At 43.3% G+C, this 23362-nt stretch overlaps 1 protein-coding gene across 1 annotated transcript; it reads left to right on the top strand.

Moving 5' to 3' along the window:
* The first annotated feature begins 922 nt into the window (after positions 1-922).
* Positions 923-22214, top strand: GLRX3 (glutaredoxin 3). The gene is made up of 11 exons (XM_081189511.1): positions 923-1081; positions 3276-3384; positions 9389-9463; positions 10126-10327; positions 14328-14500; positions 14586-14647; positions 15806-15863; positions 17190-17242; positions 18344-18383; positions 18467-18559; positions 21939-22214. Exons 1-11 carry the CDS (start codon positions 999-1001, stop codon positions 21987-21989), a joined length of 999 nt encoding a protein of 332 aa, XP_081045637.1. The 5' UTR covers positions 923-998; the 3' UTR covers positions 21990-22214.
* Positions 22215-23362: the final 1148 nt, after the last annotated feature.

The following is a 23362-nucleotide window of genomic DNA, read 5'->3' on the forward strand; positions in this document are numbered from 1 at the left end:
AGCCTCACTGACAGGAGTATCAAATTGTGAAGTATGTCCCAATGAGCTGGGGTGCTGAAATTTGGGGTACATGTTATGAAGGTGTCCAATTAATAATAATAATAATAATAATAATAATGGACTCTTGCACAACAATCCTTTCAAAATGGGGGGTGAGGGGCTATTGGTGCATCCCAAATACTGTAGTCAAGATACTTCTGCATTAGCTAGAAAAATGAAATTTGGTACAGTACTGTATTGCAAACAGGACTAGATATCAGAATGACCAGAAAATGCTAAAAAGAAGGCAATTGTATGTCTCTGTATTGAGGCCAAGAGATGCCCCGTCTCTCATTTTCTAATTTAACCTTAAAGTTTCTTACTTGCCCCACACCCCCATAGGAAGTAGTGGACCCATTAGTTTGTAGGAGGGCAGGGTGGTGTGGTGGGGGCGGGAATAGGCTTCGGGGAGTGAAATTATGGTCAAGGTACTTCCATGACACAGAAAGTGGAAACACCATTCACTCTCTGTCACAAGCAAAGTTATTATAAAATCCTGAACAGTGGAATGGATGTACCCATTAATTCATATAGGAGCTGCCTGCTCAGCGTGCTCTCCATTGCATCTGATCTAGGTGGACCAAGATCAGAGTCGGTGTTGGGCAGTTTCCTACGTTCTTCAGACTGGCTGGGTGTGCGCAGACAACTGCAAACATGGATCGATCCCGTGCACCAACATTAAAGTCCCAGTAAAGTTTTAGTGGCATTTGCCTCTAAGCTATGCACCGCCTTAAGAACCAGACGCGTTGCCTACAATGCGCGAGATTTCAGCAAGCGTTCCCGAGGATGAATCGGAGGGTGAGGGGAAAAAAAAACAAAACAACAACAACCCCAGGGCATGCGCAGTGAGGCCGCCTTAGCGGAGGCGATAGGCTGGTAGGCGACATGTGCGTTTAGCACCTCCCAGTCCCCATCCCTCCCTCCCTCGCTTGGCGGCGGCGCCGAGATCAGCACCAGCCATGGCGGCAGAAGGAGGAGCGGCAGCTCTGGCAGAAGCGGCGTCCGCCGACCAGTTTCGCGATCTGCTGCAGCAGCCGGGAAGGTACGTTGTTGCTGCCGCCGCCGCCTTCTAAGCTCGGCTCCGAGGCTGGCAAACAGCCGGGAAAAGGAGCCGCAGCCGAAAGCGGGTGGTGGTGCAGCAGCAGCGCCCGCTGCCAGGCCGGCGCTCCGCATTCACACGTTCACTTGATGCGGGTGTCCATTCCGACGTTTTGGGCCGCTGAGCCGAATGGGGGCTTTCTCTCTAGCCAGCATGGCTAGGAGTTCAGCTGTCGTTATCCCGCCTTGTGCGCTTCCCTTACCCTTCTCACGAGCGAGAGGGCTGAAGGGTGGCAAGAGTTCTTCTCCTGTGCGGGGATAAATAAGGCTTGAAAGTCCTACTTCTGAGTAGACGGGCTTCGGGGGTCGTGCCCAACAACGACGCCGCCGTCCTTCTGAGTAAGACGCCTAAAGTAGGCTTAATTTGTGCGCAGTTTTACTTCCTAGAAGTGTGCGCTTTTAGGGTCCAGTCCACAATCGTGTGAAATATAAAAGCGTGAAAAGGACACGTGTGTATGGGGGCGGGAGCATGGTCTTGGCTCCCCCACAGGACAGAGGTTAAGGGAGCAGGTCAGATCACATAAATGACACTGTATCAGACTTAAGTGCTGGTACTTTTTAACAAAGGGATCTGCACACTTTTCCTGATGTATGAGTGTCTTTGCAGGCTATAACTTTATAGTATTAGAATGTCCCCCCCTTTTTTTTTTTACTATCCTGCCCAGTGTTGATAAAGGTGAGACAAAAGTTCTGCAGATGCCTTCCTTTATGTGCTGAGTGCAATAGAGGGCTAGATTGCTATGTTGCTCCTCTGCCAGCTCATCCACTTGCCATCATGTATTTCTGGTTTGCCTGTGGCTATGAGACTAGTGTTTAAACACAAGGTTGATACACATGTGTGGGAGAGATTTACACACCCAGCCAGGAGGGAAAGATGCCCCCGGCCTGTGATTGGGATTTCTCTTTCTCAAAGAACCGTTGATGATGTAGGAATATTCTGTTGCCAAATCATAAAGGGGATTTAAAAACACTATGGATTTCTGCTAGCATGACCTGTGAAAAAGACCAAGAGTGTTGGAAAGGAAAGCCCCAGCCCTAGTTGTTAGCAACTTTTCTCTGCAGAACCTCTATGACTGCCAGGACCCTTATTTATCCATCCCATGGAATGATTATGGGGTATAATGGAGTAAAATGAGGTGAATTAACAGGTTCATTTTGTACCTTCTAGTGTGGCTAGAATTGCTGGGGAATTGCTAGGTTGGAAGTCTTGGCTATGCAATCTCCCACTGAGGGGCAACACATCATGGTTGTAAATTACAGTGGTACCTCAGGTTACATACGCTTCAGGTTAAGAACTTTGCTTCAGGATGAGAACAGAAATCGTGCTCTGGCGGCGCTGCGGCCCCGGGAGGCCCCATTAGCTAAAGTGGTGCTTCAGGTTAAGAACAGTTTCAGGTTAAGAACGGACCTCCAGAAAGAATTAAGTACTTAACCCGAAGTACCACTGTACCTAGAATATGAAAATGGGATGTGTGGCAGTGAGCGATAATTGAATTTGGATCACTGCCTTGTGTAGAACCAGAAGGCAGCTCATGGGGAGCATTGGCTTGCCATACACTGTACTGTGATATGAGCAATACTTGTGGCTGTGTACTCACTGTCTTTTCTTCTCCCTTTGTAGCAGAGGTGAGCAAACGAGTAACTTTTCAGTTCACCCTAGTTTCCCATTTTGTCTGAACCAGGAAGCTATGGTTAATGGCTTTTTTTCCAAAGCCAGGATATTAAGCCATGGTTTGAAATTGTCTCAAAATATTCTAATGCAACCAGAGACAGTTAACTATAGCTTTCAGTTTCTGGTTAACAGAAAACTTCCTCCCTGTCTCTGCTTGCTTGTGTAAAGGAAGATGTGCACACAGCTTGTTCGTATCTTGGCTTTTTAAGCTGACAGAGAACAATCTAACTGCAGCCATGGAGTCAGATTGTTGGTCTGTTTGGCCAACTCATCTCAATTTTGACTGGAAGTGGTTCTCCAGGGTCTCAGGCAGAGAGAAACCTTTTCTGTCCTCTTCCCGAGATCTTTTCATGTGAGATAACTAGTGATTAAAGCTAGAACCTTTCGCTGTGACTCTGATTGCTTTTATTTTACATTGTTTTGCTGGCATCTGACCTCTCTGTTTCCCCTGTTTATTTCATCACAGGTCTTTAGTGGTGGTTCATTTTTGGGCCCCATGGGCTCCTCAGTGTGTTCAAATGAACAGTGTCATGGCTGAGCTAGCAAAGGAGCATCTCCAGGTTGCATTTGTGAAAGTAAGTTGAACTGACATTGTGTTATCTGCTTTTGATCTAACATGAACACTTGCTGTATGCATACTGGGAAAAGGTGGAAGCGTAACTACTCTAGCTGCTCCTACATTGCTTAAAACCTTGGAACTGGGCAGCTTGGGTCTACTGTGGCTTTGCAATTGCCTTGTTGTTCTCTTTCCTTGGTAGTAACAGTGGTACCTCGGGTTGCAGACGCTTCAGGTTACAGACTCTGCTAACCCAGAAATAGTACCTCGGGTTAAGAACTTTGCTTCAGGATGAGAACAGAAATCATGGTGCGGCAGTAGCAGGAGGCCCTATTAGCTAAAGTGGTACCTCACGTTAAGAACAGTTTCAGGTTAAGAACGGACCTCCAGAACGAATTAAGTTCTTAAACCGAGGTACCACTGTAAGTGTCATAGACTCTCCTATTCCCTTACTTTAAAACTACAATAACTTATTAAAGCTAATTGGTGACAGCGTCGAGAGTAGGGGCAATGCTTAGCAGCCTAGGAAATGCCACAGTCTGTAAAGTTATCTCATGAAAGTCAGTGGGAGGTGATAGAAAGAAATGTCTTTTGTGATGGGGAGGTGCGTGCATAGAATCATAGACTTGTAGAGTTGGGAGGGACCCTGAGGATTAACTAGTCCAACCCCCTGCAATGCAGGAATATGCAGCTGCCCCACACGGGGGTCAAACCTGCACCTTTGGTGTTATCAACACCATACTCTGAGCTGCACACACACACACTTATGCCCTGTGATCGAATCTCCTACTAGGTGTGGAAAGCAAATCTGGACCTGGAGACTGGGGCCTGTGCCTTGATTCTGATGGTGGTGTGGATGATGGGGAGAGGAGAAATCTCCACAGTATGTGAGGAGGGAGAAAACCTCTCCTTACTTTGGTTGCCTTAGAAAACGCTGAGATGTCGCTTACTTTCTGGTGAAAGCATGGACTCAGTGGTTGTTTGCAAGCATCAGTATAAAAACAGGAGGTAGTGTTCTGTGATAAGGAAAGCTGATAGAAAGAGGTCTGGTGAGACATAAGTACTCTATGGCTAAGATCTGAGGGGGCAAGCAGGTCTAAGAGGCTTGCTATTCAAAATGTTGACATGAAATAGCCATCCAAATCTTTGATTGCCAAGTATCCAGCTATAATGCTAATACTCTTTTTTCTCATTTAGTTACTTGAGCTAGCACTTTTAATACAACTCCCAGTAGCTTTTCTTCCTGTAATGCAATTGACTAAATCCTGATCTTCTTATCCAAGGGATTTAAGAAAGCAATACTACTCTTTAAAAAAGCCCCCCCCCCCTGTGTGATTTGATGCAATGATGCTGCGGGTTGGGCAAATAGATATTCTCTTAATTTGTGTTTTAGCTACTGATTTCACCCAACAAAGATACGTAAGTTTTTGGGTTTGCATAATTATGTATGGTGGCTGTCTTCCTATGGTAGATTGAAATCTGGATTTGTGTAATAATACTTGTATGTCCCAGTAATGGCACTCTGGTAGGTAGGAAAAGAAAAATGCGCTAGTTACAAGTGCTGTTCATCAACCCTTCATTAGTAGTTTGGATTAAAACACCCCTATAGTGCTGAAAAACAAACATTAAACTTTTGTGTCAGTATTCCTCAGCTCCATGCTTTAGGAATTCCTCAAACCATGATGAGGTGTCAATTGCCATGTGGCCTACACCATTAATTAACCCCCAACCCTCTGCTCATGGAAATATATTTGCAAGATACGTTGTTAAGGGTTGTCCTGAGCCACTGTGTCACTGGCCTGCTTCCTCGTAGTTGACCATTGACTTCAACTAATGTGAGACACAAGCTTGCCCCTGTGTATGACCAGTTGATTTGCTTGCCCACCAACTCCTCACAGTGCTTTGTGCCATATGAAAATGTTACAGTGGTTGAACTGTTAGTGCCATTCAAAGGGAAGACCCAGGGTTCAAATCCCTAGTCAGCTATGAGCTTCACTGGGTGACCTTGGGCCAGTCAGCCTAATGTACCTCACAGGATTGTTGTGGGCTTTAAATGAGGGGGAGAGCCATGTATACTACTCCAATCTCACTGGAGAAAAAGTTGGGATACAAATGCAATATACAATAATAATGATAGATTACGCCCAGAAATTGATATTGGCCCAGTTTGCATGTCACATTGAAACCGTAGTTAAAAACAAACTGTGGGAATGTGTATGTTGCTGAGAAGTTCCTACTTCTCTGCTGGGAAGCAAGCAAAGGTCCAGATTGTTTTGCAATCTGAACTCAAGACTCATGGCTTATATCTTTCCAAGCAAAACCACAAGCGGTACCCAAGATTTGCTCTTGGCCTGCTTCTTGTGATTTGTCTCCTGGCGGTGTGGCATCAGCAGGAACAGGAAAGTAGTGGAATGAAACATTTTCAGCAGCGCACACTAGCACAAGGTGTGTTTATATTAAACTACAGTTCGTTTATAACTGTGGTGTAATGTGTTGTGTGAACTGGGCCATTAAGATGCCCCACCATGACACTTAGAACATAAATATCTGTGACCGCAGTGTTTCAGCCAAACAGCTTTGGACTTGATGTATGGTATGGAACAGAACTCTGCATTATTGTACTAGTAGTTCTTGTAGTTGAGTAATGTGTCATTAAGTCGCTATTGGTAACAGTTAGCTACAGTAAGTAAAGTCCCATCATTGTGCAAGTCTATAATTGTATTGCCTGAAGTCAAATTAATTATAAAATTAATACGTTTGCGTGGTAGTGATTAACTGAAAATAGATGGGGTTTTTAGTGAGTTACAATGAGGAAAGATGAAACATGAAAGTACAACATCAATTATGCTAAACAGAAACAGAAAAGAGAAAAGAAAGCTTATTGTACTTGTTTGCCAGAGATGGAGCTGATTTGCCTTCTGTAGCTCTGCCACCTCAGAATGGCTAGCTAACTCTGTGGCATGTAACCTTTTATTGTGGTAAGAGTGGTTTTTTATGCATTAAAATACTATAGAAACCACCCCACAAGTAGTACAAAACAAAGTGAGGGGAAAAAAACATAAATAAAAGTCTGCCTTCTTGCTGCTGTTAAATTTACTGCCTGCCCTCCACCAGCAGGTCAAATTACAACAATTTAAATTTCAGTATTGAAAACAATGAAAACAAATTTCAATCACAGGAATAGTAAAGGTAAAGGACCCCTGACAGTTAAGTCCAGTTGCTGACGACTCTGGGGTTGCGGTGCTCATCTTGCTTTACTGGTCGAGGGAGCCTACGTTCGCCTGCAGACAGTTTTTCCGGCTCATGTGGCCAGCATGACTAAGCCGCTTCTGGCGAAACCAGAGCAGCGCACGAAATTCCGTTTACCTTCCCTGCGGAGCGGGACCTATTTATCTACTTGCACTTTGACGTGCTTTCGAACTGTTAGGTTGGCAAGAGCAGGGACCGAGCAACGGGAGCTCACCCTGTTGTGGGGATTCGAACTGCCGACCTTCTGATTGGCAAGTCCTAGGCTCTGTGGTTTAGATGACAGCACCACCCGCATCCTGAAAACGCACACCAGGTTTCAAAGCCAGGGTGAAGAGGTGTGTCTTCAGCATTTGCTGAAAACTGTATAATGCTAATGAACTTCTGGAGCGAAGGAATTTCACCACCTAAAGGCTGTCACTACAGAGAACCGTACATAAGATGTTGGTGTTGAGGAGCTTTCAAACATTGATCCCACATATATACTGAGATGATTCAGTTATGTTGGGATGGAGTTTGTCATGAGCACCTGGACACTTGAGTCACCTCTAGGTGCCACTGAAATAAGCAGAGATACTTACCGTAAGAATCAAACAGCACAGGAAAACCTGCACAATAATGTTCCATTTCCCTAATAGTAGGAAATATTAAAGCTTTATGACCTAACAACAGAAGGCTGGAAAATTGATCCTGCTCCATGTCCTGATCATATGAACATACCATATTTTTTGCCCCATAGGACGCACCTAGTTTTTTTTTTGGGGGGGAATAAAGAAATAAAATTCCCCCCCCCAGGCGCGGGGCTGGCGCGGGGGAAGCCCGAGCTTCCCTCAGTCCCAGCCCCGAGAACAGCCTGCTATCCGCAAGCCTAGGGAGGCCAGCGGTAAGTCAGGCCGGTCTCCCCAGGCTTTGGAATGCAGGCAGCTCTGCGCAGCCATCGGGAGGCGGGCGCGAAGTGGCGCCGGTCTCCCGAGGGTTGCGCAGAGCTTCCTGAAGCCTGGAGAGCGAGAGGGGTCGGTGCACACCAACCCCTCTTGCTCTCCAGGCTTCAGCGAAAGCCTGCATTCGCCCCATAGGACGCACACACATTTCCCCTTCATTTTTGGAGGGGAAAAAGTGCGTCCTATAGGGCGAAAAATACGGTAAATAATTAAACTTAGCTGGAATTGCTATCTTTCCATAGTCAAGGTTGTTGTTGTTGTTGTTTGAATTACACCTTAAGTAATACGCTTTATTGAAAATTTGCATCGACAGGTACTGATTGTAGTTTTAGGATAAAGTGCAAGATGTCAATGTGACTTTGCTCTCCTAATTTATCTCTCTTCACGCCTAATGTCTCATTACCCTTAATCTTCACAACAGAGAGTCACGGGGTTTGCTTTAAAGTTCAAGTAGCTCATTCCTTCTTGCTGTTTCCACTTACAAATCTCCATGTATGCGTGACATGAAATTCACTCGGTTTAAGACAGCTCTCACGTGTAAATGTGGACAGGCCTCCCAAATGCTGTGAATCTCCAACAATGAAGAACATGAGAAGAGCCAGTCACACATCTAGACCAGCTTCCTGTTCTCACAGTGGTCAGCTAGATGCCTATGGGGAGCCTAGAAGCCAAGAGCTGAGCTCAATAGCACTCTCGCCTCCTGCATTTTCCAGCAACGGGTATGCAGAAGCATACATCCTCCCAAAGAGAGCCCGTGTTCTAAGGGCATAGGAACATAGGAAGCTGCCTTACATTGAGTCAGACCCTTGATCTAGCTAACTCAGTATTATCCACATTTTCTGGCAACGGCTCTATGGGATTTTAGGCTGGGTTCTTTCCTTGTCCTACCTGGAGATGCTGAGGATTGGACCCTGGGGCTTGCTGCATGGAAATCAGATGAGCTGTGACCCTTCCCCAGCTCAGAAACCCCAGTGAATACTGTGTTTAAAAGATATCTGTTTTAGGATATCCACAAAACTCATTGGGGATATCAGCATTCACATGCTAATGTAAACATTCACCAATATTTCAGGCATTCACGCATGTATATCACATGCCAGAATTAATGTGCTCTTAAGCAAACTACCCTGTCTGCCTCCCGTTTCCCAACAGTCATATAGTCCTTTATAGTTGGATCATATGTGTCTCCTGTGTCTGTAAATGGAAATGTATTTGGTATTTGCATTTTCTACAATTTTGTATTTGATGATCTGTTTAGGTTTCAGGTCAGTAGTATACTAATATCTAGCAGTCTTGCAAGAGTTAAAAACAAAAATTTAGCAGGCATCAATAGTTTATTGAAGAAATACTCCTTTTTTGCTTCATAATTTGCAGAAGGCTGCAAATGTCAGTCATGATGTACTGCCTCTTGAAATTAGTCAATAGAGCAAACAGCAAGAATTGCTGTGGGCAGAAAATAAGCACTGTAATCATGACATAACTGGGGTCAGTGATTTATGGATTTCAATATAGTAGTAGCTGCATATGATTGAAAATTTACTAGGTCACTAGTGCACCAAAATTTTTATTCACAGCCTCCAGGCATCTTTTGAAATGTGCAACAAAATAAAAACCTCTGAACCTGTTTTGACACTGCAGGCTCAGTGGATGACAAGCCTTCCCTGTGAGTTTCATTTAAATGCAAATGTGTCACAAACTTTTGCACTGAAATCCTTTTTAAGCATTTAACATGACTAAAAGAACAGTGTAGACAAGATCAGCCAGCACACTCTAAACTATAAATAAGAGCTTGGAAACAAAAGATGTTTTATGTTTGTTTGTTTGTTTGTTTTTAAGCTGGAAGCTGAAGCGGTTCCCGAAGTGTCTGAAAAATATGAAATTACTTCAGTCCCAACATTCTTGTTTTTTAAGGTAAGCCTTTTTTTAGCTTGCTTACTTCCATGGATGCTTATGATGTTCTCTGTTCTCAGTGCTGGTGTGATACTTCGTTCAGAGGTAACATTTGATTAATTTAGGAATGCTGGGAATTGCATTCGTCTTAGCCATGTGGTGAAGGCCTATTTCAAAAAATTTGAAGCTACCCTACGCTGAAACTTGCAGAAACATTTTTTTGAGAAATACATTCTGCATCACCAGGCAGTTCCTGAATTTGAAACCTTTTAACACTGTTGGATAGTGATGTGGAGATGATTATTGATTGGTTCCTAAGCTCGTTGTGGTGATCCGTCCAAAATCCTTTTGGCAGGTAATGATATTGTTGTTAAAGCGAGTTTTAACAAAATTCCATTCACCAAGCGCAGAGCTTGGGTTAGTTAACCTACTACACGTTCTGGCCATGTGTGTGCTTCCTTCAGTTGTGTTAGCCCTATAGAAATGAGATTGTACATCAGTAGCACTCAGTGGATTTCTCTGGGGGCTTTTAACCTGCTTTGACTTGAATCCTACAAAATAACGCTTGTATATGGTCTAGCGAGAGAGAGAGAGAGTATGTGTGTTCAAATTCCAGTAGCTTTTTAAAGACTCTGCTTGTGAAGTTCATAATGTTTGCCCAAACTGCTGTTCTCTGTTGGTAGAATTCCCAAAAAATTGACCAATTAGACGGTGCTCATGCACCAGAACTGACCAAGAAAGTCCAGCGCCACGCCTCCAGCTCGACTATCCCGCCTGGCTCTAATGACAATGTGAACGAAGACCTGAATGTGCGACTCCAGAAACTGACAAATGCTGCACCTTGCATGCTGTTTATGAAGGGAACACCTCAGGAGCCTCGTTGTGGTAGGAATTGTCTTGAATTTCTATTTTATTCAGCAGGGCTAGATATCTAAGGAGTATCTAACGATATTATATCTTGCTCTTTCTATCTGAGTGGCTGCTATTCCTGTCACCATTGTTGGCCTTTGCTTTGCGACAAATGGAACTGTTGTCCTAGGCTCCAGAGGGGATAAGTCGATTGGGATAGTGCTGTTCCCCTTCAAGGCTGCCTTGCACCCCATTAGCTGCAGCCACACTATAGCCTTTGTATTGGCCCACCATCTTGTTAGGTTCCGAAAAGTAGAATATGGTTGCTAGATCAACAGTTGGTGAGGCCAGAGGTTTAGGGCCTTAGAGTGGAGTTGGAATGGAGATGGATGGAGAATAACGGTGATGCAAATATAGGTTTCCACTGTGTCCAGGGCACCTAGCAGCCCAAGTCCAGCCATGTCCACACAGCTGTATTGCCTGAATGAGTTGAGGCTTAAAGCCACAGTCATCAAGCCAGAGCACTGTTCTCAAACTTTTTTTGTGCTTGGGTCGAGTTCTAACTTTTTCAGTTTTCTGCCTCCTCCCCTTCAACAATCTATTTGTCAGTGTGCAGAGGTCCTCGCATGCACCATGTTGCTCTGTAAGAATAGCTGTGTACTGATTGAACAATGAAATTAAAAGGGGAGTAAAAACAGGACATGTCTTAAAACCGTGCAGAGGGAGATGTTTTAAGCAAGCAGCAGATTTTCAGGGTCAAGTGACAGAGTAGTTGCCCTCAGAAACTCAAGGTGGGTCACTGAGGTCCATTGCACAAGCATCAGTCTGAGCAATACATACCATAAGAGACATAGCGTAAGCATTTGTTTAGGGATGTCAGTTAGCAGCCTATAAGAAAACATTTCAGAATCACTTCTTGTTAACATCCATTGGTGAAAATTAATTGACATTCCATCACTGAACCTGTCGGGTTAGTGATTTTGTTAAAGGACACATTGGCATTTAGGTGGTATAACCCAAGAATAAAATTTTTGATTCCTTGAGCCAATTCAATTACTGAATCTTCTTTTTCTTTTTCTTCTGGAAATGGCTCTAATTATGGAATGTACTGTCTTTTCATTACCAATAGTGTTCATATACCACTTTATAAAAGAAAAATGAACTAAACTGAAATAATGGAGATCAAGGTATGACAAATGGCCTGGTAACTCATTATACATTTTTTGGTTCTCTCCCCGCAAGCTTATAAGCAAACAGAGTCCCAGCAAGGCAAGGGCATCATCTTGTTGAAGTTGTCATTGAATTCTCAGAATGCAAACAATGCCCTAGTTAGGTTCCCCCCCTTCACTCTGAGACATAAAAATTCACCCTACTGTATGGGGTTGCAGATGGAGCAGTGGCTTCAGGTTTGAAGCTTACATCTTAATATGGCTCTATGGAGAGCTTTAATATTTCTCATGTACAGATGCTTTCATGTGACATGGTGCATACGTAAGCACCACAGTATGATACTGTGCTTATGTGGTTTGGTACCGGCTGCACATGCACCGTATGCATATTCCTTCTATAAGAGGGAGAAGCTGAGCTATTTGCGATGTGTTAACGCAATGCAGCCTGCAAGCCCACCAGTCCAGGGGGGTGGGAGGAGAGTGTGTCTCTAGCAAGGTAGATATATTACACTATCTCAGTGGTCTTTTGAGGGCAATTGCTGGTTGCAGTGGGCAGCAAGTTCCAAAAGCTGGTGTGATTTGCATGTAATCTGGGAGGATCAGAATTAGTGCAAAGTACTAAGGCTGAAGATAACATTGCTGCTCTCCTTTGCTGTTCTATAATAAATTGAATATATATAGTTCCCCCCACCTTGGGCTTAGAGAGACATTTGTCGTGACTGGGCTATATATCCATACACACCTCACTAGCCAATGTCGTTCATAATATGTGCCACAACTAACACAGCTAACACAATAGTAAGCCAGTCCTTATTTCCTCAAGTCGACTGCTAGGACAGCTGTGTTGACAACGGAGGGGACTAGCTGTAGGGATGGTGGGAAGGGGCTAACCTGTGGTGGCCCCCATGTTGCTGGGGCCCTGTCAGCCGTAGCCAGCACTGTCCGAGGCTCTGGGTGTTGTACAGAGTGCCACAGCTGAGTGGCCCCAGGCTTAGGGTAAGAAAGCAGCCCCTTGGCCTTTTACTGGAGTTCAGCCCCCTCGGCTTGCAATGCAGCTTCAGGCCCAGGAGCGGGTCAGCCGGGAGCTTCTGCACAATGCATCTTGTGCAGAAGAGGTTCCTGATGGATGGTGTCCAGGCTAATTTTCATACTAATAGCAGGTTGTCAATTGCAACGGAGCGTAATTGGATCTTGGTGTGGAATCAGAAATCCTTGTTATGTCCCGCATTTCGCCACTTCCTACGGAAAGCCAATTCATAATAATGTTAAATGAGGTCTATCCCCTTGGCTCTGTGCTCACGGGCTTGTTGCTTGCTTACATCATTAGTATTATAATTGTACTTAGCTTCCTATCACCGGCAGCGCAGCGTCCGCACCACTCTTCAAGCGGCCTGTGTGTTCACGTACGCGCACTTCAGCGGCGCTTTCATTAGCTCTTGTGTTGCTCAGATGGTGTTTGCTCAGAAAGTCAGCCTAAACCTTTTGTTATGGGAATAAAGCAGTGTTGGCACTTTATCCCTAAGCATAACATTTCCAGTCTGCTACTTTAACCCTTAAAAATGAACCGCCACCAATCAATCTTTCTCGTCTGCATGGAGTTGCCTACAGCTAAAATGAAGCGCTCTCTTTCTCTCTCCTCTCAGCCTCTTACAGTAGAAACGAGTTAATATATTGGCAGCAGAATAACCATCAGCAATCAGCCTGTAGCTGTTTACTAATGAACTCCCAGATGAATGGCGGGTTGGTGGTAGTGGGGGGAAGTGGAATTCGGGATTCTTGTTTCACTCCAGGCTGTACAAGAACTTAATGCTTCAGTTGTGGAAGAAAAGCAACTTAGATGCCATATAAATAAATGCTACTTGCTCATGGCTCAAAATGCAGATCATGGAGGACCTGGAGCTACAGCACATATCAAAAGTAATGGATGAATTTGTGAGATGGAAAATCATGTAAAGGTTCCTTTTGTCTGTGTGTGCCTGAAACTTTTTAAAATTTGTTGCTTTAAATCCCATTTATTAGAACCTTTTGAAAATTGGTGTGAGGTGTTTCAGGTCTCACCAGGTAGAGCTACTTTAATTTATATACTGGATATTTAGTTGTCTGAGGAAGATAATTTTTCTTTAGGAAAGGATTTTAAAACAGCAGAAAAATATGCCAAACTTGATATGGGTTGTGGTTTCAAAACTGATATTTATGCAGGTTTATTACACTGATATTTATGCAAGTTGCTAATTAAGGAGTTAGGTTAACGTTGTTTTTCTGAAAGTTGTGTGGTTGAAATATTTCTATGTGGAGAAAAATTGTGCAGACTTACAGATTTGGGACATGCAGTGCTTCAAACAGTTCAAATATCAAAATTTTGTATTATAGTGAAAAAAGGTAGATTTTGTTCAGAAATTGAACTGTATGATTTATTTGGAAATCAATTCTGTTTACACTGATAAGACTAATGCCAACTCACTATAAGTTGAATCTGCATTCTTGAAAGTGTTTTTTTTTTAAGGGGATTGGAGCAATATTCATTATGTTGTAAATATATCTACCTAAATATTAAAATAAGAGCCTTGGTTGGATCAAAGCATTACATTTATCTGCATGGGTTTGATTTTGCCTAAACTGGACATCACACTTCAAAACAGAGCCAGCAGCAGAACAAGCTCTGTAAACTCAGCTCTGTAGTTTTTGCTAGGGTATGCAATTTGGATAAACATTGTCTTCCTTTGAGATTTCCCTTTTTGTGTGGGGGCAGTTTTCTTGCAACACATGTTAATATAAGCTGTAATGTAGACACTAAACCACAGTTTTGGTTAAAGTTAAAGCCTCGTTAAGGTCTGTGCTTTTCTTTTTCTTATTCCCGTAACCTCCAGGCTTCAGCAGACAAATAGTGGAGATTCTTAACAAACATAACATTGCGTATAGCAGCTTTGATATATTTTCTGATGAAGAAGTACGTCAGGGCCTGAAAACCTACTCCAGCTGGCCTACTTACCCACAGTTATACGTAGCTGGGGAACTTATAGGCGGACTGGACATTGTTAAGGTAAGAAAACAAAAGATCTGCATTTTCAGTAACGTAATTTTAAAATAGTGTTTTGTTTATGAATTTGAAATAATTCTCTTTTCAGGAGCTTGAGGCTTCTGGAGAGCTGGAGACGACCTGCCCCAAGGCACATAAAATAGAAGACAGGTATGATACATTTTACCTTTTTAAAAAAAATATTGCGAAGGAAAATCACATATTCCATTAATGATCTCCCCATTAAAACTATTGCTGTGTAGGATTACTATGCATAGTACACGGAATTCTGTGCCTTATGGTTTTCGTTCACCTTCATTTTCCTTGCCCATCTGCTGCACAACAGCCCTGTAGAGCTGCCAGCCAGATCTTGCTACCTGGTATTTGCTGCCACCTCACCTTTTTTTTGGTCACCTTCATCCCCAAAGCAAAGGGGTAAAACTGGGGATATTTTATTTTTTGTTAAATTGTCTCATCCTGTACCAGCGTGCCTCACACCTCCATCCAATCCTTTGCAATTTACACAGAGTGCAATCCAGCCCTCTGCTTCTCCCCGAGAATAGGGCAAATTCCTGCCTTTGTCCACACTGGTCTTGGACTTCCAATAATGTGGAACCCAAAGTGATCTAGATGTGTGGGGATTCCTGAATCCCGAGGGTGGCAATTGCACACTGATTCCACTAGTCTAGTTGTGAAACTTGGTTAGAAATAAAACGTTGGGAGGAAAGCAGGCAACAGGTCAAGCAGAATACACAGTAACCTTGTTGGGAACTTGGAAACTACAACTAATCCAAGCACAATTCAAAGTGTTGGTGCTGACCTTTAAAGCCCTAAACGGCCTCGGCCCAGTATACCTGAAGGAGCATCTCCACTCACATTGGTCAGCCCAGACACTGAGGTCCAGCTCTGAGGGCCTTCTGGTGGTTCCCTCACTGTGAAACGTGAAGTTACAGGGAACCAGGCAGAGGGCCTTCTCGGTAGTGGCACCCGCCCTGTGGAACAACCCTTCCATCAGATGTCAAGGATATAAGTAGCTATACAACCTTTAGAAGACATCTGAAGGCAGCCCTGGGAAGGGAAGTTTCTAATGTTTGATGTTTTATTGTGGGCCAACGCGGTCAGAGGGACAGCCAGTAATAATAATGATAATGATAATCATAACAACGACTTTTACAATAATTACGATTATTATTAACCGGAGCACTGTGGCTTTAAAACTAGACAAATTTTTAGGCTAAATTCCTGTATTGCCTTTTTTACCCAGGTTAAAAAATCCTTTATCTAAGACTCTTCTACTTTATCTGTATTTCCCCCCGCCTCTTGTTTTAGGCTTAAAGACCTGATAAACAAAGCTTCTGTGATGCTCTTTATGAAAGGAAATAAGCAGGTAAGGCTCTTGGAAATGCTTTTAGTGCTTAAAATCCTTTAGGCCAGCTGTCCCCAGCCTAGTGGCACCCAGATGTTTTGGAGTACAGTTCCTATAAACCTCAGCCAGTGTAGCCAGTAGTTGGGGATGATGGGAGTTGTCATTTTAAAGCATCTGGAGTGTGCCTGGGTGTGAAAGATCATAAACGTAAGAACCCAAGTTGAGCCCTGCTGGATTGGAAGACGTTTCATCTAGTCCAGCGTTCTGTTCTCAAGGCGGCCAACTAGATGCCTGTTCAGAACCATACTCTCTCTGATACTGGAGGTAACGTAGTGGTCATATGTGGGTGCTGTGGGTTTTTCACCTCTACACAGCAAGCCGACAGCTGCTGCAAGTAGGGAATGAAGAAAATATTTAATTTCACTCCTTCAGCATGGCTTTCTAGAGCACGAAAACACAGGAGGTTTTAAAAAAAGGATACGTTTTAACAGCATGTTAAAATAATACCTTAAAGGCTTAGGAGCAATAAAGATACCTTTGCCTGGGGCTGAAATGATATCAGTGTTGGCACCAGGTTCCATCAATGGGGTGCCACAACAGAACAATCTCTTTTTCCTCTTCTCCTGACGCCTTAGCTCAGAGGGTAGAATAGGGCAGTTCACACTGCTTACTTCCCTGTGTGGTCATATACAGATGTGTACATGGGTATACAACCACAGTCCATGTGAACCATGAGGGGCACTGGCAACTGCGTCGTCATTGTGACACCTGCAAAAATCGCAGCCCTAATTATGCAATATGAGTAATGGGTTGCTATGGGAAAATTTTGCTCGAGCAGATGTTGATGGCAAATATAATTCATTCCCTGAGAATTCCTAAGGAGCTGGTAAAGTAGCCACATGTTTCGGTTTCTGATGATGAAGTGCAGGGGTGTGGAACCCTTTATTTATATCCCACCTTTTTCTTCAAGGCTTTCAAGGTGCTGTACATGATTCTCCATTTAATCCCCACAACAACCCGGTGAAGCAGGGTAGGCTGAGAGGCGGTGACTGGCCCAAAGTCCTGGCCAAGTGGGGATGTGAGCCCTGGTCTCCCAGGTCCTAGTCCAACACTCTAACCACTACACTGCGCCACACGGACCTCAGTTTCCATTACCTCCATCTAGCATGGCCAGCAAACGGCACAGTACATCTTGAGAGCCACAGGTTCCTCATCCTTGGTGTAGCGAAGGTGGAAAATAAAAATGTTGTGTATAAATGTGCTTCAAACACTTACTTGGGATTGCTACATGCCACATACATGCACTGGAACATAATGCACGTCAGAGTTGTTGTTTTCTTACTGCAGATGGCGAAGTGTGGATTCAGCAAGCAAATTCTAGAAATTCTAAACGGTACCGGGTATGTAAATATTTTTCTGCCTTGAATCTGTTCTTAAAGTAAGAGCACTCATATATAGGAACAGCGCTGCTAGATCAGACGAAAGGGCCGTCTCTTCCAGCATTCTCTTCTCTCAGTGGTCAACCAGAAACCTGTGAAAAGTCCACAAGCAGCACCTCAGCACAGCAGCAGTCTCCATTCGCAACAGTGGCACAGTGTTTCTGATACTGGAAGTACTACCCCAGCCACCAAGACACATCCATAACCCCTTTTTAAACCATCCAAGTTGGTGGCTATTACTACAATCTTGTGATAGCAAATGTCGCAGCCCCTCTGAACTGTGTGAGGAAATGCTTCCTTTTGCCTGAGAGGTGCTACCTTGGCTGCTTTGCAGTGTGCCTCTACAGAAGCTGATCTTAGGAACATGTTGCATGTTAGTGTTAGGTGATCAGGGGCTCCCTTTGGTTCACCTCTAGCCTTCCCCTCAACCCCTCCCCCACAACATCTGCAAATGGTGGAGCTGACCTATGTCATAGAACTATAAAATAATAGAATTGTAGAGTTGGGAGGGACCACGAGGGTCATCTAGTCCAGCCCCCTGCAATGCAGGAATCTTTTGCCCAATGTGGGGCTCGAACCCAAGACCTTGAGATTATGAGTCTCATGCTCTACCAACTGAGCTATTCCTTGCCCAGTTAACTTCCATTTGCCTAAATGGATTGGCCTGTATAGATTATCTGCTAGTCTTCAGTAAATATTTCTCTCTTTTATTAGGATATTTCACCAAATATATAGTATATTTTTCCTCTTCCCTCCCTGTCCCCTTTCCCTTGCGTGTCGTTTTTCTTTAAAATTGTGAGTATTGTGGGCAGGGACTGTTTTGTTTTAATTGATTGTAATGTAAGCCACTCTGGGAGCCTTTTTTGGCTGAAGGGAGGGCTACAAATTCTCTAAATAAACAAATATATCACTACAGTATTGCAACATCTTGCATTTTACTCTTGAAATACAGTCGCTGGGATCACTTTTACACTGATAAATAAGCGATAGAAATTAGCGTAGCTGAGTGAATATTCCTAGCCTGCATAATAAAACCCTTTTTTATATTATTCTTTTTTTTAGTGTTGATTATGAAACGTTTGATATATTGGAGGATGAAGAGGTACGTTGTTTGCTTGCGCTTTTTCTGTCATCATCTTTAAAAACTGCACTGTGGAAGGCTGACCAAGCATTTATTCTCCTTAGGTGCGGCAAGGATTAAAAAAGTATTCAAACTGGCCAACCTACCCCCAGTTGTATGTGAAAGGGGAACTTGTTGGAGGCCTGGATATTGTGAAGGTAAGCAAAGACTTAATAGTTGGTAGGTGTGTGTAATCTTCATTCTTAAAAAAAGGTTCTTCCTAAATTTTGTTCTCATTTATATTGGACATGTTATATTGTCAGTCGCTCTTTGAATGGGTGGTTTTTTTCCTTCTTACATCCCTAAACAGCAAACACCATCACTTTGAAGAGTCATTAGCCAATAAAAACATGACTTGGTCCAGGATACCCAAAGAACCATCAATTTCCATATCAGCTTACCTGCTCCTTTCTCTTGTGTCGTAGCTGTGGCTGAGCCCTGGTCAGTTGGGTTGAGATCACAGCCATAACTAGTTGCACAAGAACATAAGGAGAGGCCTGATGGGTCAAGCCCATCTATCCCATCATCCTGTTCTGACTGTGGCTAACCAGATGCCAGTGAGAAGCCCTCATCAGAACCTCACTGCACAGCACTTGCCCCACCTGTGATTCCCATCAACTAATATTCAGATGCACGCTGTCTCTGACAATGGAAGTAAAAACACAGTCCACTGTGGCTAGCAGCCATTCATTATCTTGCTCTGTGAGATCGGTTGAACCCCACCGTCCCCCTATTTTTTTTTGCTGGCAGGTCAAAAAAGCATTTTTATTCTGGCAGACATTTAACCTGCCTTGGTTAGTGCCTTTTTTTTTTTACATCCTTTAGAAACAATCCTAGTTGTTCAGAGGTTTTATCTGCTGATAACACAGCAGCCGTAAATACTATGTGATTTTTTTAATTGTAAGGTGTAAGTTGTAAGGTGCCCTACGCAATGCAAACCCATTGGAAGGGCAGCGTTTAAATTTCCAAAGTAAATCTCTGTATTATTATGCATTCCTCCCTGCCCAGCTACATCTAGACTGATCTATCTCTGCGTTTTCTCTGCATTTTGAGTTTTCTTCTTCCTTTTTCGAGCATCTCTCCCCTTTGTTCAGCCATGGTGAGGTGACACACACACACACATCCACACACACTCCTTTTTATGATCCTTTTTTTGATTTGAGACTGAGTGACTTAGTTGGTTTTTCCTGTGACTCTCATCATTAGCTTAATATATTGGTGAAAGGAGCCCTAAATCTCCAGTGTGCAACTATGTTGCCTGCTAGTGTAGCAGTGAAATGTATTTTCTTGACAGCAGTCACTTACCTTCCTGTAAGAACCATTTCGCCCCTGTGGGTGCATTTACAGCTTTTCATTTGGTTCCCAGTTTTAGTTTTTTGACGTTGTGTTTTCTTGAGTAAGGTGATGACATTTTGCCTAGCAAACTGTCTCTCATTCCTGAGAAAAGGTAAGGCTTTATTGTGTGCTTTCTTGAAAAGGCCCTGAGCAACAAAAATAGATCTGCATTTGTTAACTGCATCTTCTGATACATATTTTTGTGTGTGTGTGCAACAGAACAAGCGCAGGCTTCTAAACCCAAATACTCTTGAGCCTATTCTTGTCTTGAATGTTTTATAGCCAATACCATAGGCACTGTAACTCCCGGGAAGACAGAATCAATAAATCTCATTAGGTTTTAAAAAGAAGTTGGTATTACGTTGCTCATGTATCCATTTTTTTAAAAAAAAACCCCACACATTTATTTCTCGGAGTAGTGCATTAAAGGGTTCTTTTTATATAGGTTTTAAAGAGATGGGGAAATTAGTCATGTTAATCTGCATTTTAGAGGGCATTGAATAAATTGAAGTTGACAAAATGTTTAAAGTTTAGTTATTTTGGAAGTTTTTCTAGGTCAGCATCATTCTCTCATTTCCCTCCCCCCCCAAAAATATAACTGTTAATAAAAAGTACATAAAGAAAAGTACATAAAGAACCTATTTTTAATCTACTAACCTGCCCAAGATTTTTCTCTGTTGATCTTACTAAGATTATATTTATTATTTTTTATTTCTGGTATTTGCCTGCCGAATAATAGATCTAAGTCCCCCCAAAACTTCTTAGTAAGAAGAATACTAAAAAAATCATAAAAACATTTTAAACATAAAAGTTCTGGTAGAGAAAGGCCTAAAACCAAATTCTCAGTATAATTTAAGATACACTATATGGGCAGTGGAATAAAGTTGAGATTTTAAGATGACAGCTTCTAAAAGCCTGGGAGAAAAAATTGTTTATTTTAAACATTTTATCGGTGTTATATGTTAATAATAATCATCTATTGGACTTGTTAGTCCGTTGTTACCCAGAGGCCTCCAAGTAACTTACAACATATTTGAAAACATTAATAAATAAATAAATTTATGGTGTAATATATTTATACAAAATTTATATACCAAAAACACAGAACAACCACCATGACAAACCAACCATAAAGATGGTTTTATATATACTTATTTTTAATTAGCTGGTGTGTTTTAGTCGTATTTTATATATAAGTGGACTTTCACACCACATGGAGAATTCTCTTTGAGCAACTGGTCTAAAAAAGTCCTAAAGAAAAATTTAAAAAGTAATTTACCTGGAACCAAAGAGACCATAAAGAAGGCAGCAGGCGAGCTTTTCTTGGGAGGCTATTTCTCAGTGGGGGTGGGCTCTTCCTGAAGCCGTCTGCTTCACTTCACTTGGTGGTGCATTTTGAGAAGGGGCTTTTAAAGAGAAGGTGATATTTCAGGTAACCTGGTCCAAAGGAATGGCGACGCCTTGCTTTTTCAAAGCATAGCTAAGACCAAAACTGTTTGCTTCACTCTTCCCTCCCCAACTCCCAGCAGTAGAAATGCCTAAAACAATGATGGCATCCTGCTTGTTCTGTTTTGCTAAATGCCACGAGGAAGAGGCATTGGGCCAAAACTTTTGATGGCAGCCATTCCTTGGCACTGATGTTCACTGTGCAACCTTGGATTAACATGGTGTGCTTTCCATGTTCAGAAAGATAACAAATAACAAACCTCTCCCTGCTTATCACGCTTGCCCAGATTCTAGAGAGCACGTTAAGAGAGAGGTTGTATACTGAGCAAAGCCTCATTCTAGAGCTAGCTAAAGGTGACAGAGATGCCCTTCTGTCATGCACTTGCCCTGTGGTCCGTCTATCAGACAGCTGACACCTGCCTCATCTGCTATGCCTGCCCCTTTCTAAGGAGTCTGCAGGGGTGACTGCTCACTGCCGCAACTGGGGCAACTGCAGTTATCTTCTGCAGTCTTCTCTGGTCTCCTGGCTTCTACCAAAGAGATGGCTACCAGTTGTCAGACTGGTAGGTCCAACTTCTAAAGCAACAGAAGCTTTTGGGTATCTCTCTGTCCTCTTGTTAAAATCGCTTGATTAGGGGTAATGGGAGTTGGAGTCTTGAGGGCACCAGGTTGAGGAAAGCTGAATTACAGGCTAACTAGAGTTCTTTTGGTGACACCAGCCTCTGAATGCTTCCTCCCCCTTTTTTCTGTTTCCAGGAACTAAAAGAAACTGGTGAATTGACGTCTACCTTGAAAGGAGAAAATTAATGCATCACAAGGACACGTTAATGAAGACCAATGAAATATAAAATGTATGATTGTTCGTTGCACTGGAACAATTCACGATTTGCCGGAAGAAATAGAATGCCGGTTTCTGATTTCCTGCTCATGCTTCGCAAGGCCATACTACAGGTGTATGTAATTGTAGGTTTTCACCCCAAATGTAAAGCTGTAAGCATCTTCAAATTGAATTAAAGTTGGAAGCCAACAATGCCTGTGGTGGTCTTGCATACTTTTCATTTTTCCTCCTGCACACAAAATTGTTCAGCATTTGTAAAATACTCATGGACCTCACACACGTCTCCTGTGGCTCACTGATCCTTTCTGTTGGTCTCAGAGTATCCTGGGATATTTGAACCCACACTTGGATTCAGAAACCAGCCTCAGAAGAAGCTGCTATCCAGCATGCTGTTGTTTGAGCCCCATCTCTTTGGAGCTTCTTCAAATAAGTGGCAGCAAATAGAGCAGGAGTGGGGAGCACCTATGGCCCTACAGATGTTGCTGAACTAGCAACTTTTATCAGCCCCATTCAGCATGACCAGAGGCCATGGATGATGGGAGTTGTAGTCTGGCAACAGCTGGGAGGTTGCACATTCCCCACTCAAGAGATAGAGCATTGGCATAGGAACAAGTTCAAGGAGGCGAACCTGGGAAGTAGGTGAACCTGGGAAGTAGATGAAGTAGATTGTATTGCCCACTACAGCAGTTGATGGATTCTTCCTGAAGCAATGCACTAAGGCAGGACTAGCTAATCTAGTGTCCTTCAGATGATGCTGGGCTGCAACACACATCATCCCTGAGCATTGGGCATACTGCCTGGGGCCTCTTACTAGCCAAAGCAATGTACACGGCTGATAGTTAACTCTTTATTCTCAAAGATAACAGTGTTTCTACAGCTCTGGATACCATTTTTGTGTCTAGGCAGCTATACCCAGGTTGGTATTGTATGCAGCAGTTGCCACTCCTCCACCAGTTTATGTACCTTTCATCGAAGCGCTGCACACATGCAGCCGGAGACTACGCCCATGTGGCAACTTCCACTGCTCATCCCTTTTCAGTCCCCTCCTGGTTCTGGGAGACAGTGGTGCAAGAGAGGCTGGGGAAGCACATGGCCCTTCACTAGCGTAATTTGGCTCTTCCTTCTGACCCATTTTGTGCTCCACCCTACACCTTTGAAGCGTCCCCTGCCTTTGGTTCATGCCTCCTGGCTAGTACAGTTCCCACAAATCACTGACCCACTTTCCAGAGTCAAGACTCCAGCCCTTCTTCCCCAGTGCACACTTGTCAGCGTCCTGCCAGTCCCTGACACTATAATCTATCTCCCTTCTCTTCTCACCTCCATGGAGTTCCTCAAATGCAAT

The sequence above is a fragment of the Podarcis bocagei genome (genome assembly GCF_964188305.1).
Source record: "Podarcis bocagei genome assembly, chromosome: 4".
In the NCBI taxonomy this organism is placed as follows: Eukaryota; Metazoa; Chordata; class Lepidosauria; order Squamata; family Lacertidae; genus Podarcis; species Podarcis bocagei.

Excerpts from the sequence above, each read along its gene's own strand:
- GLRX3 (XM_081189511.1), top strand. The coding sequence starts at position 999 with ATGGCGGCAGAAGGAGGAGCGGCAGCTCTGGCAGAAGCGGCGTCCGCC. Across the intron at positions 3,385-9,388 it reads TCCAGGTTGCATTTGTGAAA|CTGGAAGCTGAAGCGGTTCC; the intron begins GTAAGTTGAACT and ends TTTGTTTTTAAG. Across the intron at positions 14,501-14,585 it reads GCGGACTGGACATTGTTAAG|GAGCTTGAGGCTTCTGGAGA; the intron begins GTAAGAAAACAA and ends TTCTCTTTTCAG.